This window comes from Gopherus flavomarginatus, chromosome 10, assembly GCF_025201925.1.
Source record: "Gopherus flavomarginatus isolate rGopFla2 chromosome 10, rGopFla2.mat.asm, whole genome shotgun sequence".
NCBI lineage: Eukaryota > Metazoa > Chordata > Testudines > Testudinidae > Gopherus > Gopherus flavomarginatus.
In genome coordinates, this window is record NC_066626.1 from 26259628 (window position 1) to 26274270 (window position 14643).

Consider the following 14643-nt stretch of genomic DNA (forward strand, 5'->3'; position numbering starts at 1 on the left):
CTACTTGCTGTTCTATGCCTTTGGCATAACTGTGTATCCTTCAACAAGCAGTGAGTAATTGAGAGACTTATTCTTTTAGTGCAGCCTGAATATCTCAGATGCCCTCATTTCAATAACCTTGATGTCTATATAAAAGACTTCTGAATTCAAAGTGAGGCCTGACTACTGCAATTGGATCCATGTGGCTGACCCCTTTTGCCTTTCTTGGTATTCCCCTCAGGTGCAAGGGTCAGCCTGTGCAGACTTGATTGCAGTATCAGGATTTACATGTTCAACTTAAATTTTTGTTTCAGCTGTTAAAAACCAAACTTTAAGATATTCAGAGTAACATAGAAACTTGTTTGCAATAACTCCTCAGATTATGTCAGAGACTTTTATTGCATGCATTTACACTGCTTTGCATGGTTTAGAACATATTTTCCCCTGAAATAGGCTGGATGTTTGTCTTTAAAATTTAGGAAGGGCAGTTTGAAGGATGGGCTACACAAAAGGGAATGGGTTGAGCGCTGGCTGCCTCAGTCTCTTCCAGCTGCAGTAGCAAAGAGGCCAGAAACCGTACCAGGTTCATGGACTCAGGTTTGTCAGAATGGAGTGTTCCCAGTGATGTCTGTCTTAGTTTAGCTAGGTTTTACTTAGCTAGCTCTCTGTATTTCTTGTTGTTTTTTTGTTTTTTGTCTAAGGCTATTAGTACCCTGGCATGAGTGCTTGTTTCTTATACATTGGGACTGGAGACAAAGAAACCAGAGTTTGAGATGTGCCTCTTGCCTTGCTGTTTCTTTCGGCTTTGGATGCGCACATGCATCATCTGGCCTGCTTGTATTGGTGTGGAGGAAGGTCATCTAGTTTCTTGTTGTTTCATATGGAACACTTTTGACTCTGAGACCAGAAAGGAGCATTAGAATCTCTTCCAACCTATGCTGTTGTAGGAACCATCAGTGGTTAAAACTTTCCAGGTCTGAAATACAGGTCTATGTAAGTGCTGGAAGACCAGCCTCAGCTCTGACCCCCAGGTTAAAAAGTCTGGCAAGGTTCCAGAACTGTTAGATTTGCCCCAAGCCTAGGAGTCTAAGGTGGTGGTCACTGTGAATTGGCGGAGATCGGCTGTGGCAGAGCATAAAAGCTTGGCCTCACATGTGTCAGATGAAAGAGCCAGTCCTTGAGAGCATATCCTTAATGTTCTGGCACTCCTAGATTTTCATATTGAACTGCAAAAGCAATCCTATCCAGAAATCAGAGCTACAGCAAAGGGTGACATTAAGGTCCAGGGCCATATTATGGAACCATACCCTGCCCCAGATTCAAGGCCATCAGTTCAATGCCTGAAACCTCATTTTAAATTGCTTGCTGCTGCTTTAGAGCCATTGATTCTTACTGGAACCATAGTTACTGTGATGGCTCAGGTTCATTGCATCAAGCCACTGGAACAGCCTCATCTGAATCTGCCCCTTGTGCAGCACTGGATATGTAGTACTTTTTTTTTGTTTGTTTGTTTTTTTTAAAGGAAAGAACAAATAGTGTGGGTGGCAGTTGGTTTTTTCTTCTCCTTTTCCAGGAAAGAAAATGGATAAACCCATTGTCCTAGTAACATAAATCTCACCAGAGAAGTTTGAACTTCCTCCTGAACACCTACTGGTTTTCCAGGAAATGTCTCATCCTTTGAGCTATTTGCTTAATCAAGCCATTGCTCTCACCACTGGAAGCCCTCTCAGTCTATGCTTTGACCTAGAATTGAGCCACAGTCAGCCTGATACCTTTCCTTACCTTTCCCCTCCCAGGGAATGGATCAGAGATCCTCCAGAGTAGCATGAAGACTCTTGGTTCCAGCCTTCCAAACCATGGTATCACTCTTCTTAATCTGAGGGATTTTAATAAGAAATTCCCCACTGAGTGTTGACATGACTGAGAGGTACCACCATGGTGAGGTTTCTAAGGCACATAGTATGGAAGTGCAGGACAAGGCCCAAAGAGATGACTTTGAATATAGCTATGGCCTACACAAACACAGGTTATGAAAAGTGCAGTACTGGGTTATAATCTGCTGTTTTATAGGCAGCTAATGGAGATAATGTTGCATGGTGTATCTTACTAAACTTGTGTAGCAGCATATTACCCAGGTAACAGAGCTGAGATAATACATGCACATCAGTACGTTCTAAATGGCCTCACCTAATTATAAGAACATAGCTAGTAACTCATAAGTTTGGAGAAGGTGTGCTGATTTATTCACTGATTTAATGTTGTATATTAAAGGAATACCGCAACTCTTAACAATAACTTATTTTTATGAAATTCTTATACAAAATATTCCTCTGCTCTCCTATGTTCTTTGCAATTTTGATAGACATGGTAAGAACAGGGAAGCTCTTTTAGATGTTATGTTAAGAAATGTCATGTGGTTTTTATATGGCCATAGCTCAGCCTGTTATCCATTGACTTCCGTTCATAAGCAATCCTTATTCTTATTGCTATCTCTATTCATTCTTTTTAAGAGAGATGAAAAACCAAAGGTGTTAAAATAGCTGTTTTTTGATGACATGGCTTTATTAGATGACTCTTCCTGCTGTGTAGCAGTGGGATTTTTGTAGTATTGGTCATGTTTAAATACATATTGTTTTGACAGGTGAAAATAGATAACCAGCAGAGGAGAGAAGACCTCGTGTTAATTATGTCCAGGAGAAAGTCAGAAAGCAAAAGCCTTTTAGGCTTGTTGTCCACATCTCTTCAGACACAAATCAAGATGGATAATTTTTACAATTTTTACATGCTTGAACCTAAAGAACTAGGAAGGTAAGAACATCCTATTTATGTGATGGTTTGGGGGTGGGGGTAAGAGGTGTAACTTCACATGGAAAAGAAATCCCAGCTGCAGAGGGGTATTTGTTGAAAGAGTAATATAACCCCAGCCTGTGTTATCTTTTCTAGTAGACTCCAGAAGGTGGAGCATGCGGAGGAAATGAAAAGCATTTCTTCCTCTGTTAATATTCCCAGACAAATGGAAAGGTCTATGTGGTATCTAGGGGAAGATGCCGTGTAGATGGCTTGCCAGTCCTTTCCACACGCATGTGTGTAGATTTGTGTACACAGGATCTCCTCTACATGTGTATCGGGGTCATGATTTTTTTCTTACATACACATGCTTCAGAAATATGCTGAAGAGGTTATAATCTAAATAAGACATGGAAAAATTTCAAAAGATGGATAGTGTGAGGAGTAATTATAAGGAAAGGTGAAAGACATCATTTCCTAAACATTTGAAAGCTAAGTTCCACCTTCAACCCTACCATTTTGTGGTGTTAAAGGGCTACCCAAAATGGACAGTCACTTGAAGTAGACCGTCTAGCTCTTCACTGTACGATACTACTTCTCCTTTTATACATTCTATGTATTAGTAAAATACTGGAATCTCAGACAAACATAGCTCACCGGTTAGTCTGATCATATTTTCAAAGGTTTTTTTGTAATCCCATTATCTAGAGATTTACTCTTTTAAATGCAATTTGAAAATCTGGAGAACAAAGCAAGAGGCCTGTTTGCCCTCTTTTTCCATCCTCCCCCTGCTAGTCTTTGCTCACATTTGGGGGAAGCACTGGTGTGATTGCTTGAAGAAAGACAGCTTGATCTGCTCTAAGGTTTGGGAGCAGCATGGTAGGAGGCACAAAGCCAAGTGGAGGAAGGAGATGAAAGGAGGAGTTAAGAATGGAGATGTAGAATGTGTGGTTTTGTAGGTGAGGAAGTGCTTGAATTTATGATAAGGGCCACATAGCCAATGAAGGGATTCCAAGGATGGGGTGATATGCTTGGAGCAGAGGAAGAGTGTGATCCCAGTAGTCATGTTTTAGACAGCTTGGAGTGGGGAGATGAGAGATGGAGAAGGCTGCACTATTCGGCACACGTGACGAAGGTGTTAACAGAAGGACAATGAAGAAATGGCATATTCAGCAGGAAGTCTTTAGAAAAATGTTCCTACCTCACATGTCAAATGTGACAGTACATTCATGTAGATCAGAGATCTCGAACTCAAATCACCATGAGGGCCACATGAGGACTAGTACATTGGCCTGAGGGACACATCACTGAAACTTTTTCATACAACCATACAAAAGTATAGTAAAAAATGGAGAATAATATAGGATGCTATTAAAAGTCAATATATTAACTTTTTAAAAACTCTAATGCGGAGAGGGGTTTTAATAAAATATAAACACCTATAACTATTCCTTATGTGGTCAGTAACACTGATGATGATCTTCTACACTAACAGTCTATCAACATAATGGCAAGAACTTTTAAAAGTAACTATTCATAGAAACTACGTTGACACTCTTAACGAACTACTCACAGCATGCCTTACTCCATCTCTAAGGCAGCATCTCAGTGCAAGGTGGAGTAGAGAGCATGCTGGGAATTGTAGGCCTCTATTGAGCGAATTTACTCAGCAGTCAGCACCTGTGTTGAAGCATCCGCATCCCCTAGGAGGACTGGGGATTTCTTTCCCACCCAGGCATTGTTGAGAGTGGGAGGCGCGAGGAAAAGGCTTGGCTTTTGTAAACTGGAAGATCCAAGATCCTTGTTCTCTCCCCTCACCCCGATATTTCTCTGATTTGCCTTCCCCTTCCCTCCCTCCCAGTGTTAAAGGACAAGGACCTTTTCCAGTGACCGGCTGCTGCTTTCCCGGTTCTCTTCTCCCCCAGTGTTTCACACTGCACATGAGATCAATGGAGAGGATTTCAATGGTGGTGTGTTTGGCCCTCCCATGAGGGAGGGGAGATTTGAAGAGTGGCGAAGGGGCTGGCTAAGGGTTGGTGTGAGTTGCGGTATAGCTGGAGGGAAGGATTGGGGTTGCAGGAAGAGCAGGCTCAATGGCTTGATCTGGTGCGAGGAGCAGCAAGGCTGTTTGTCAAGCTTGGGCAGTTTGACTTGGGAAAACTTCAGAGAACTGTGGAAATGGCTCATTGAAATTCACGCAGCAGACATCCCCACCCCCAGAGCGAGAGTGACTGTAAACAGTGCCTTAAATAGCAGCTCCAAGAGCCAGCCTGCCTGCCTGCCCTCCTCCCCAGAGCATGTGTAGGGGAGCTTGCAGCAGCAGGACCAGAGATGGGGTATGTTTTGCTGATCCAGCTAACAACATCTTCCCTTCCAACCCTTTCCCCAAAGTCTCCGCCCCCTCCCTGCCCCTATTTCACCCCCTTCCCCAAATCCCTGCCCCAGCCCTGCCTCTTCTCCACCTCCTCCCCTGAGTGTGCTGTGTCCCTGCTCCTCCCTCCTCCCTCCTGGAAAGTCCTAAGTGCTGCCAAACAGCTGTTTGGCGGAGGAAAGTGCTGGGAAGTAGGCAGAGGAGCAGGGATGTGGTGTGCTGTTGGGAGGGGTGGGGGAGCTTGGCTGCCAGTGGAGTCAGCGTCTATGGCAGGCTGCAGGAAATAACTCTGTGAGCTGCGTGTTTGAGACCCTGATGTAAATATTATGAAACTTCATTAAATGTATTTCTGCATGCCCTGTGTGCATAGTGGTGATTTACCAGGGATTATCTTAACTATTCATTTTTGTATTTCGTTGTTAAAATATAATGAATTTCCTGCCTTTCTACAGATACTTTTTGATTAAAAAAAGATCTTTCCTTGAACCTACTGATATATTTATTTATTCAAGATAGTTAAGACCAAAGCAGACTGTGAAGAACTTCAAAAACATCTCAGAAAACTAAGTGATTGGGCAACAAAATGGCAAATGAAATTTAATGTGGATAAATGTAAAGTAATGCACATTGGAAGAAATAACCCCAACTATACATACAATATGATGGGACTAATTTAGGTACAACGAATCAGGAAAAAGATCTTGGAGTCTTTGTGGATAGTTCTCTGAAGACGTCCATGCAGTGTGCAGCGGCACTCAAAAAAGCAAACAGGATGTTAGAAATCTTTAAAGAGGGGACAGAAAATAAGACGGAGAATATATTATTGCCCTTGTATAAATCCATGGTATGCTCACATCTTGAATACTGCATACAGATGTGGTCTCCTCATCTCAAAAAAGATATACTGGCATTAGAAAAGGTTCAGAGAAGGGCAACTAAAATGATTAGGGGTTTGGAACGGGGTCCTGTATGAGGAGAGAGTAAAGACTTTTCAGCTTGGAAAAGAGGAGACTAGGGGGGATATGATATAGGTATATAAAATCATGAGTGATGTAGAGAAAGTAAATAAGGAAAAGTTATTTACTTGTCCCCAAAAGACAAGAACTAGGGGCCACCAAATGAAATTAATGGGCAGAAGGTTTAAAACAAATCAAAGGAAGTTCTTCATACAGCGCACAGACAACTTGTGGAACTCGTTGCTTGAGGAGGTTGCGAGGGCTCGGACTATAACAGTGTTTGTAAGAGAACTGCATACATTCATAGATGTGAAGTCCACTAATGGCTATTAGCCAGGATGGGTAAGGAAGGGTGTCCCTAGCCTCTGTTTGTCAGAGGGTGGAGATGGATGGCAGAAGAGAGATCATTTGATCATTGCATGTTGGGTTCACTCCCTCTGGGGCACCTGGCATTGGCCACTGTCAGTAGACAGGATACTGGGCTATATGGACCTTTGGTCTGACCCAGTACGGCCATTCTTATGTTCTTATTGTTTCAGTATTAGCTCATCTTACAGGTTTTTTTCTTAATTAGCACAAGTTTAAATTTGTAGTGCATTGCAAATAAAAAGCAATAACCTTTATTAGTAATAATTCATATATCTTGTCTTCATAAGATACTATCACTGACGTTTCAAAACTAGTGTTCACTCTAAGTGGAAGGAAGATGTTCAGGAAATTAGCAGGAAAGCTCTGACTGTTTACATGAAACTTAAATTATTCCTCTTCTTTAAAAATTTAAGTTGTGGTTGGTAGGGCAAGACAAATACCCACCAAAATATATTTTATCTTCAAATTTTATTATTTGTTATAGAATTCATCTGATTCATGTTAAACAGATTACTGCAAAGCATTTTCAGAGCTGGGAAAGCAGTTAGCCATTTGAAATTATCTGGCATAAGAGGGTGTGCATCTCAGGCTAATAACATTCTTCTACCTCTTTCTTTTAACTAATTCATGTGTTGACTTTTACATAATATGCTCCCCATCTGTTTCTGCACTTTGCATGTGGTTTTGGTTTTTCTTTTAAAGCAACATTTTGTTCTTAGTTATTTCACTATCTGGTCTGTTGCAAAATAGTGAGGGAGTATTTAATCAATCTTTTTAACAATAAATACTAGAAACTTGTGGAATTTTACTCCATTTTGTAATTCATCAGCTTTATGCTAATTGGAAGGTGTATTTAATATTACCTGCAAATGGAAACTGTTTTGATAAGCAAGATGGGTATATATTTTGTGTACAGAGGTTGATTCAGACGTCAATAGGGGCCTCAACTCAGAATCCAGAGTTGCACATGACCTTTTCTAGCATGTGTGAATAGGTGATAGAATTTGCATGTGGCAAGGCATCATCTGCACATTCATTGATGTATATGAATTCTGAAAATATACAGTATGCTGATCTTAGTATGTAAAACTCTAGAAAAGTTCTTCATATTTACACCATTTGAAATTTTTAATTTTATTTCATTGTCTCAGTTCTTAAAAGTCCATTCTATTTTTGTTTGATTATGAAAATACTTCATAATTATGAAACTAGGCTCTGTTGAAATGTCCTCATGATCATAAACCTTGCTTTTTCAGGAGTTTATAACTTGGCTTAGGGAGTACATTTTTTTTCTAGTTTTCTAAAAGGTCAGCTTGGTTTTTAGAAACAGTATGTGGCTTTCTCCTAAAAACTTGTCTTTACCAAAACATATTTTTGCTTCTATACTTAACAGTTGTCAAGGAAATGAAACAGAACGCTTTGTCTTTGTACTATATTCAAGAAGAGGAATGATGTCTAGCAACTAAAAAATAGGACTGAGTGACAAGATTACTGGACTGTATTTCTGGTTTTATCATTGACTTGCTGCACAAACCTGGGCAAGTCTCTTGCTTTTCCTTGCCTGAGTTTAGCCATCTAAAAGTTTATATTGTAACTCAGCTTTCTAGTTTGTTTTTAAAATAAACAAAACATGTAAGAATTGATTTTTATAAAAATGCACAAAAGCTGAAGCTTTTGTTTGCAATCTTGAGAATTGTTTATGGAGGGAATTTATGGGCTTTGAAAATCTCTTACGCTTAATGGGAGTTTCTTCCCAATAAGGCACACTTTTAGTGAAACCTTAATATAATTGAATGGAGGCTATCTGTAATTCCCACAAATCACTTAATCCTAAATTAGAAATAAATTTGTCTAAAAATAAACATGACAAATAGAGAAACTTTTTTATAACTATTAAGTCGTGTCACAGGAGTGGGAGTGAATCTTAAGTGTGTGCAGCACTTTGAGATATTGGCATCAGATACCCTACATATGCAAAATGTGTTTCTGTGCACATGTAATTTTTTTTAGCTAACTTGAACTAGACATTGTAAGCCCCTTAATAGATGGAAGTGATTTCTAATCTTAATATAAGATTAGTACATCCAATGTTTGCTGAAATGATGGTGTTGATTTATTGAAAGAAACAGTACACTAGCCAGGGTTCTCAAACTATTGAGATGTGGTCCAACCTGTGGAAGGGATTCTTTTGTAGACTTACCTCTCTGTAGTAACAACAGCTTATGTGGAAAAATAACTAATTTTAATTCATTACTGCAACCTGATTGCATATGAACCTTCATTTTTGGTTAAATATTGTATTACCATGGGTTTATGTCTGAGAATGTTTTAATACATAAACACTGAAGAAATGCAGTTATAGTTTCCAAGATGCCTGAAAGAACCTGCCATTTGATTTTGTAGCTCACAGTGAAACCATGCTATATAGGTGCTGCCTAACTACTTTTTTTGAACACGTAATTCTCTTTGGGAACTAATGTAGGAGAAAAATATTAGCTTATTTATCTTCAGGACCCAAAAAAGTGGTCTTTGGAGCTTGATAGCTTGTCTCTTTCACCAGCAGAAATTGGGTCAATAATACATTCGCTCACCTACGTTGTTGCTCTTGTGTCCTGGGACCAACATGGCTACAGCAACACTTCAAACAACTATTTATCTTAAGTATTTGTGAAGTGCCCATATCTAAGCTTCTGTGTAATTGTCATAATTTTCACTAAAGAAATCTTAAATCTTTTTCATTCTCTTTGCAGAGGAAGATGTGCTGTGGTTAGAAAATGTATAGCTAAATCCACAGGTCAAGAATATGCAGCTAAATTCCTAAAGAAGAGGAGAAGAGGACAGGACTGCAAAGCAGAAATTTTACATGAAATTGCTGTGCTTGAATTAACAAAGTCTAGTCCTCGTGTCGTTAATCTCCATGAAGTCTATGAAATGACAAATGAAATCATCTTAGTGTTGGAATAGTAAGTATGCATTACGTCAACTTCACTATTGTATAATAGATTTGTTAACATTCATTGTTTGTATCAGTTGACTGAAAGTAATCAGGAGAACAGCATATGAGCGTATATACAGTGTACCGTACATACTCATACATAAGCCGAATATTTTTGGTAAAAAAGTGATGCATCAAAGATCAGGGGTTGGCTTATAAATGGGTCTACACCAAAATTTGATGATTTTAAACTCAATGGAATCATTGAATTGAATATCTAATACATTGTTGTTTTGCTTACCTGGAGTATCTGCAGGCATGGAGCCCTCTACTCCCTGTGGCCACGGTTTGCAGTTCCCAACCAATGAGAGCTGCAGGAAGTGGCTCGCCACATCCTGCCTGCAGATGCTCCAAGTAAACAAAACATCTCAACCTGCCAGCGGCTTACCATGATGGGCAGGGAGCCAAAGTTTTCCAACTCCTGAAATATAGGGTCAGTTTATGAAAGGGTTATACATTTTTTGCTATTTTTACTATCCATATTTGAGGGTTGGCTTATAAATGAACGGGCTAATGAACGAGTATATACGGGTAGTTAATATTGCCTTTTTATGCTCCCTTGTGTCCTAGAATTTTCCATGTATGATTTAGTTTCAATACATCTTTTGACATGAATATATCAGTTAATTTACATGCTTTTGTTTTGTGAATAGCAATTTCTCATCATCAATTATGAATAATTAATATGAGATAAATATTGCAGAAACAAATTAATGCTATGGTGACATAAATCAAGAAAATTGAACTATATGTACTAGTGCTATACTTGAAGTTCAAAAATAAATGAATATAATTAATGAACGTGCACACTTAAAACTGTGTTCAGAAATGCAAAAATTAAGATTTAAGTGACAGAATTAACGGTTGCATTATGTAACTTCTGTATTTTATGGTATACATGTTGGGACACAAACAGCACTAGTTACATATTTCACTAAGAAAAACAAGAGTAGAAAATGATTGTGAAAACACTGGTGTTGGGACCTTCACTTTTTTGCATCTTTTATTTTGGCTTTTTTTTTTTTTAATTTCTAAAGGGAAAAAAAAATCACTGGTTCTTAATATATAATGTTTAAATTTAACCCAAGTAGGTTTTGAAGATAAATCCCTTTCAGAGGATCAGTTTGGAGAAGGAATGAGTCGTGTGGGGGGGAGGTGAGGGGGGGGAGTATGTCATCCCTCGCCGGCCTTTTTTTTTTTTTTTTTTTTTTTTTTTTTTTTTTTTTTTTTTGCATAGATACATTTTTCTTCATAATTCAAGTTAATGGGGAAACGTATGTTTATATTGTGACAGACATCTTTAAGACACAATTGTGGAGAGACCCTAATGTTGAAGCTTTTTAATGACTGTTCACTTATTGCTGAATATAGATATTCAGATTAAATGTCCTCTATCTGGGGGGGATGACAAAATTCCTTACCTATATTAAGAAGAACAGACTTCTGAAACCAAAAGTTTTAAATATGACTCATCCTCCCCCCCGCCCATCCTCCTATGCTGCTTGCTTTTATTAGATTTTGCTGTGTTTTGGCCACATCCTATCTAGCTAAGAGAAGTAGATCCTTTTTGTTGTCAGTTCCTGGCTGAACATTAGTCATTTCCGCTTTTGTCTCAGATTCTGATCAATATTATTTTCAGGTTTTCATGCACTCATAATGTTGCAAACACTGTAGCGGCAATGTTTTTTGTTTAAAAATACTCCAGTCAATTTATAATACACAAAAGAGGTATTTCTGTTGGTAATCAGGTTTTGTAAAATCTTCTGTATAATCATATTAGATCAAATTCAACTGGTGTTTGTGCAAGTAGATTTTTTTTATTAATATATAATCATTTTCTTAGAACAGTCTTTTTAATGTCAGGTGACCGAGAGAAAATGTACACTGATCCTGTGTAAGAGATCTGGTTTCACTAGCATACTCAATGCATGCTTTTTTGCTAGTAACCCTCTTTACACCTTGTTCTTGACTTTGAGAAGTGTTGGGCACTTGCAGTACCTATTGACAGCAATTGGTGTTTAGTGGGTTTGCTCTCAGAGCTGCTGAACATCCCCTCCCATTACCAACACTCCGGTTGCTCAGGACCTCTGAAAATCAGGCCATTTATTGTAGGTACCCATGTCTGAAAATGGTGGCTGATGTCGATGACAAATTTCAGATATCAAAATTATCATTTCTTGCTAGTGTATGTAAAACACACTTTTATAGAAACAGTAGTGTCCAGGGTGTGAAATAAATGGTACCAACTAGATTAAGTTTCTCTGAGCAAATCAAGTTTTTTTATTTTTAGTAGCTTCAGTGATTCTTAATGTTTTTCCAAGGTGCAGTGTGTCAAGACCGCCAAACTCATTTAATGTAGGTTCTAAAATTTGTATGAAACTGTGCTGCTGGATGTCAAAGGCGAGTGCCTTTTCTATCAGACTGTTTCCCAATACATCTTGATGGCTCAAGTAGCTTAATCAGTCAAACTGGAAGTAGGGACAAAGTCCTGACAAATTTTGGACTTTCTGCTTTCCCTAGCTTTTTATCTTTATGCTTATATTTCAGCTCAACAACTGTTTGTTTGTTTTACATATATCACTAATGAGCTGCAACAAGGTACTCCTGGTAAGAAGAGTTAATCTTAACTGGCTGTTTTATAGTGTTTATAAGTGTTCAGCAGCCTTTAGTTCATTTTTTTTTTTTTAAATAATTTCAGGATCTTACTTGATTATTTTCTTTAATTTTTTGAGATGACGAGCTGCTTACACTTTTTAATTGTGAAGTCTTTAGTGTAGAACTAAATGGTATCTTGTTAAGTACATGTCCATTCATTCATTTAACTCTGACAGTTCTTTCACAGACAAACTGCAAAGCAAAAGTCATACTGTTTTATGGCAGACTGTTCTTAAGTTTTCTAGTTTCTGTTTGGTGAGATTAGACATAGGGTAAGCCCAGGGCTCAAACTCAGATTTGAGCCTTCTGTCTGCACACATTGTGCTAACTCAGTGCTTGGACCTAGAGTCCCAGGATCCCATGAGACTGGAGGGTCCAAGCCCCATTGGTTTGCACTGTCAATGTAGTGCCACTGGACATGTACTCTCGGATTCTGCCAAACGTATTCCACAATCCCATGGGACAACTGTCTTTGTCCTCTGGACAATCAAGTTTTCCCACACTGTGCCACAAGCAGAGCTAGAGTGGACACACTTTTTGGGGCGGGGAAGCTAGATAGTCTGAGATATATACTCCTGAGGGAATTCTGTGCCAAAAAATTGAAAATATTTGCACAATATTGTAAAATCCTGCAAATTTTATTGATCAATAAATTAATGTGGCTCCAGGATGGCAGTGAGGGGCACAGGCCACTGTCTGCATTGAAATGGGAGATAATCCTAATGCCCCCACCTCCCCGGTACAGGGAATAGGTAGTGGGGCTGCACCTGACCCTGACGCAATGTAAGGGCTGGGTCTGCCCCTCTGCACCAGTCTGAATGCAGGTGGCTCAGTGGGAGATCTGGATGCTCAGGGCTCGTTGGGGGGGATTCTGCAGGGGATCCTGGTGAAAGTGGTTGGACTCAGCGGGGTGGGGGTCTGGATGTGGGGAAATGAGGCTTGGCGGGGGATGTTCGGGTGTGGAGCGGCTCAGAGGGAGGGTCCGGTCCTGCGGGAGTGAGGCTTGATGGGGTGGGGGTCCATGTGCAGCTGGTTGGAGCTCAGTGGGGTGGGGTTCTGGGTGTCAGGGGCTTATCTGAGGGGTCCAGGTGTAGGGGTAAAGCTTGTAAGGGTGAGGGTTTGATGGACCTGCTTAACAGGGGACTCCCATCTGCAGCTAAGTGGGCACTGCATGCCAGGCTCCCGCTTCCCCCTATGATTCCACTATCCCCTTTTCTTTTCCATCCCCCTCCCCTCACACTCACATTCCTCTGCTTCTGCCCTATTTCACCTGTCTTCCTTCCCCACTGCCTCTTCTCCTCACCTTGCTTCCTTCATTTCCCCCCACCCTTACCCAGCTGCACCACAGGCACTCACTGTTGCACAGAAACAGGAAAGCTTCCAGCACACAGAAGGGGAGCACAACTGGCATTAGGATCCAGGAGGTGGCATTCAGTTGCAGAGTCAGCGGAGACACAACCTGTTTCAGCTGGGCAACTCAGTCCTTGCAGAAATGCGGGGAGGGCAGTGGTATGTAACCCTGTGTGCCCACCATGCCTCACCTCTGTTTAGGGGAGCAATCCTCCCAAAAAACTGTGCCGCACAGTCATGTCCCCCCTTACCACCACCACCTCCCCTCCCTGCACGGCTTTCCTTTGCTTCCCCTGCTGTTTTCTGCAGGGAAGCACAGGAATTCTGCGGGGTGAGATGGGGCATTTTCTGCATGCATGTAATCCTGCAGAATCTCTCCAGGAGTAGATGTGGGTGGTTGGACTTTGGCCTGCATAATGCTGTGTAGAAAGTAGTCCCAGGTTGGGACCCAGATTTCAAGAATTCCTAATCTGGGATTACAATTGAGTATAGACACTTGAACCCTAGGTTCTACTCCTTTGAATTCCTCTACCCCTGGGCTTACATTAATTGCAGTATAAACATAGTCTGAATGTGCCTATACCCTGTTTACACTGTCAACACCCATAGCTGTCCGGTGTCATCCGAGCTGAGCTGTGAGACTATAAAACTGCAATGTGTGGGCTCATACTGGAGCCCAGGTTCTGGGACCTGTCTTCCTCATAGGGTCCTAGTGCCCAGACTCCAGTGCAAGTCTGGATGTCTACACTGCAGTTTTACAGCCCTGCGAGCCCAAGTCAGCTGGCGCAGATGTTTAATTGCAGTGTAGACATACCCTGAGGGTCCTAGGTTTTATTTTGGAGGATCTTGGAAAAGTCTTCAGAAAACCTGAATATTGAGGTTGCATGGGACTATACACTGAGCTGTAGTGTTTACCTTCTCCCCTCTCCACTCCAAATAGAGAAAGAAGGAAATGCTGATTCTTAGGCAACCTTTACAGAGTGCTGTAACAGGGATTTGAACGTTTCCTCAACAACCTTGCAGCAGGGTCATTAGTCTTGTCATCTATGTTGGAAATCTATTGGCAGGTTCTTCCACTTTGCATCCAAAGAGAAGGCATCTTCTGCAAATGGTGGACAAGTGGAGGAGTAACTTCATTCATGAACATCATACTGAGAAAATGAGACATCCAGAGTGGATCT

At 40.4% G+C, this 14643-nt stretch overlaps 1 protein-coding gene across 1 annotated transcript in view; it reads left to right on the forward strand.

The window, feature by feature from the left end:
* STK17B (serine/threonine kinase 17b) overlaps positions 1–14643 on the forward strand; it is a 31870-nt gene that overhangs the window by 3878 nt on the left and 13349 nt on the right. The window contains exons 2-3 of the mRNA XM_050969529.1: positions 2621–2787; positions 9213–9425. Coding sequence (XP_050825486.1) covers positions 2666–2787; positions 9213–9425 — 335 coding nt within the window. The 5' untranslated portion in view covers positions 2621–2665. The remainder of the gene's footprint in view (positions 1–2620; positions 2788–9212; positions 9426–14643) is intronic.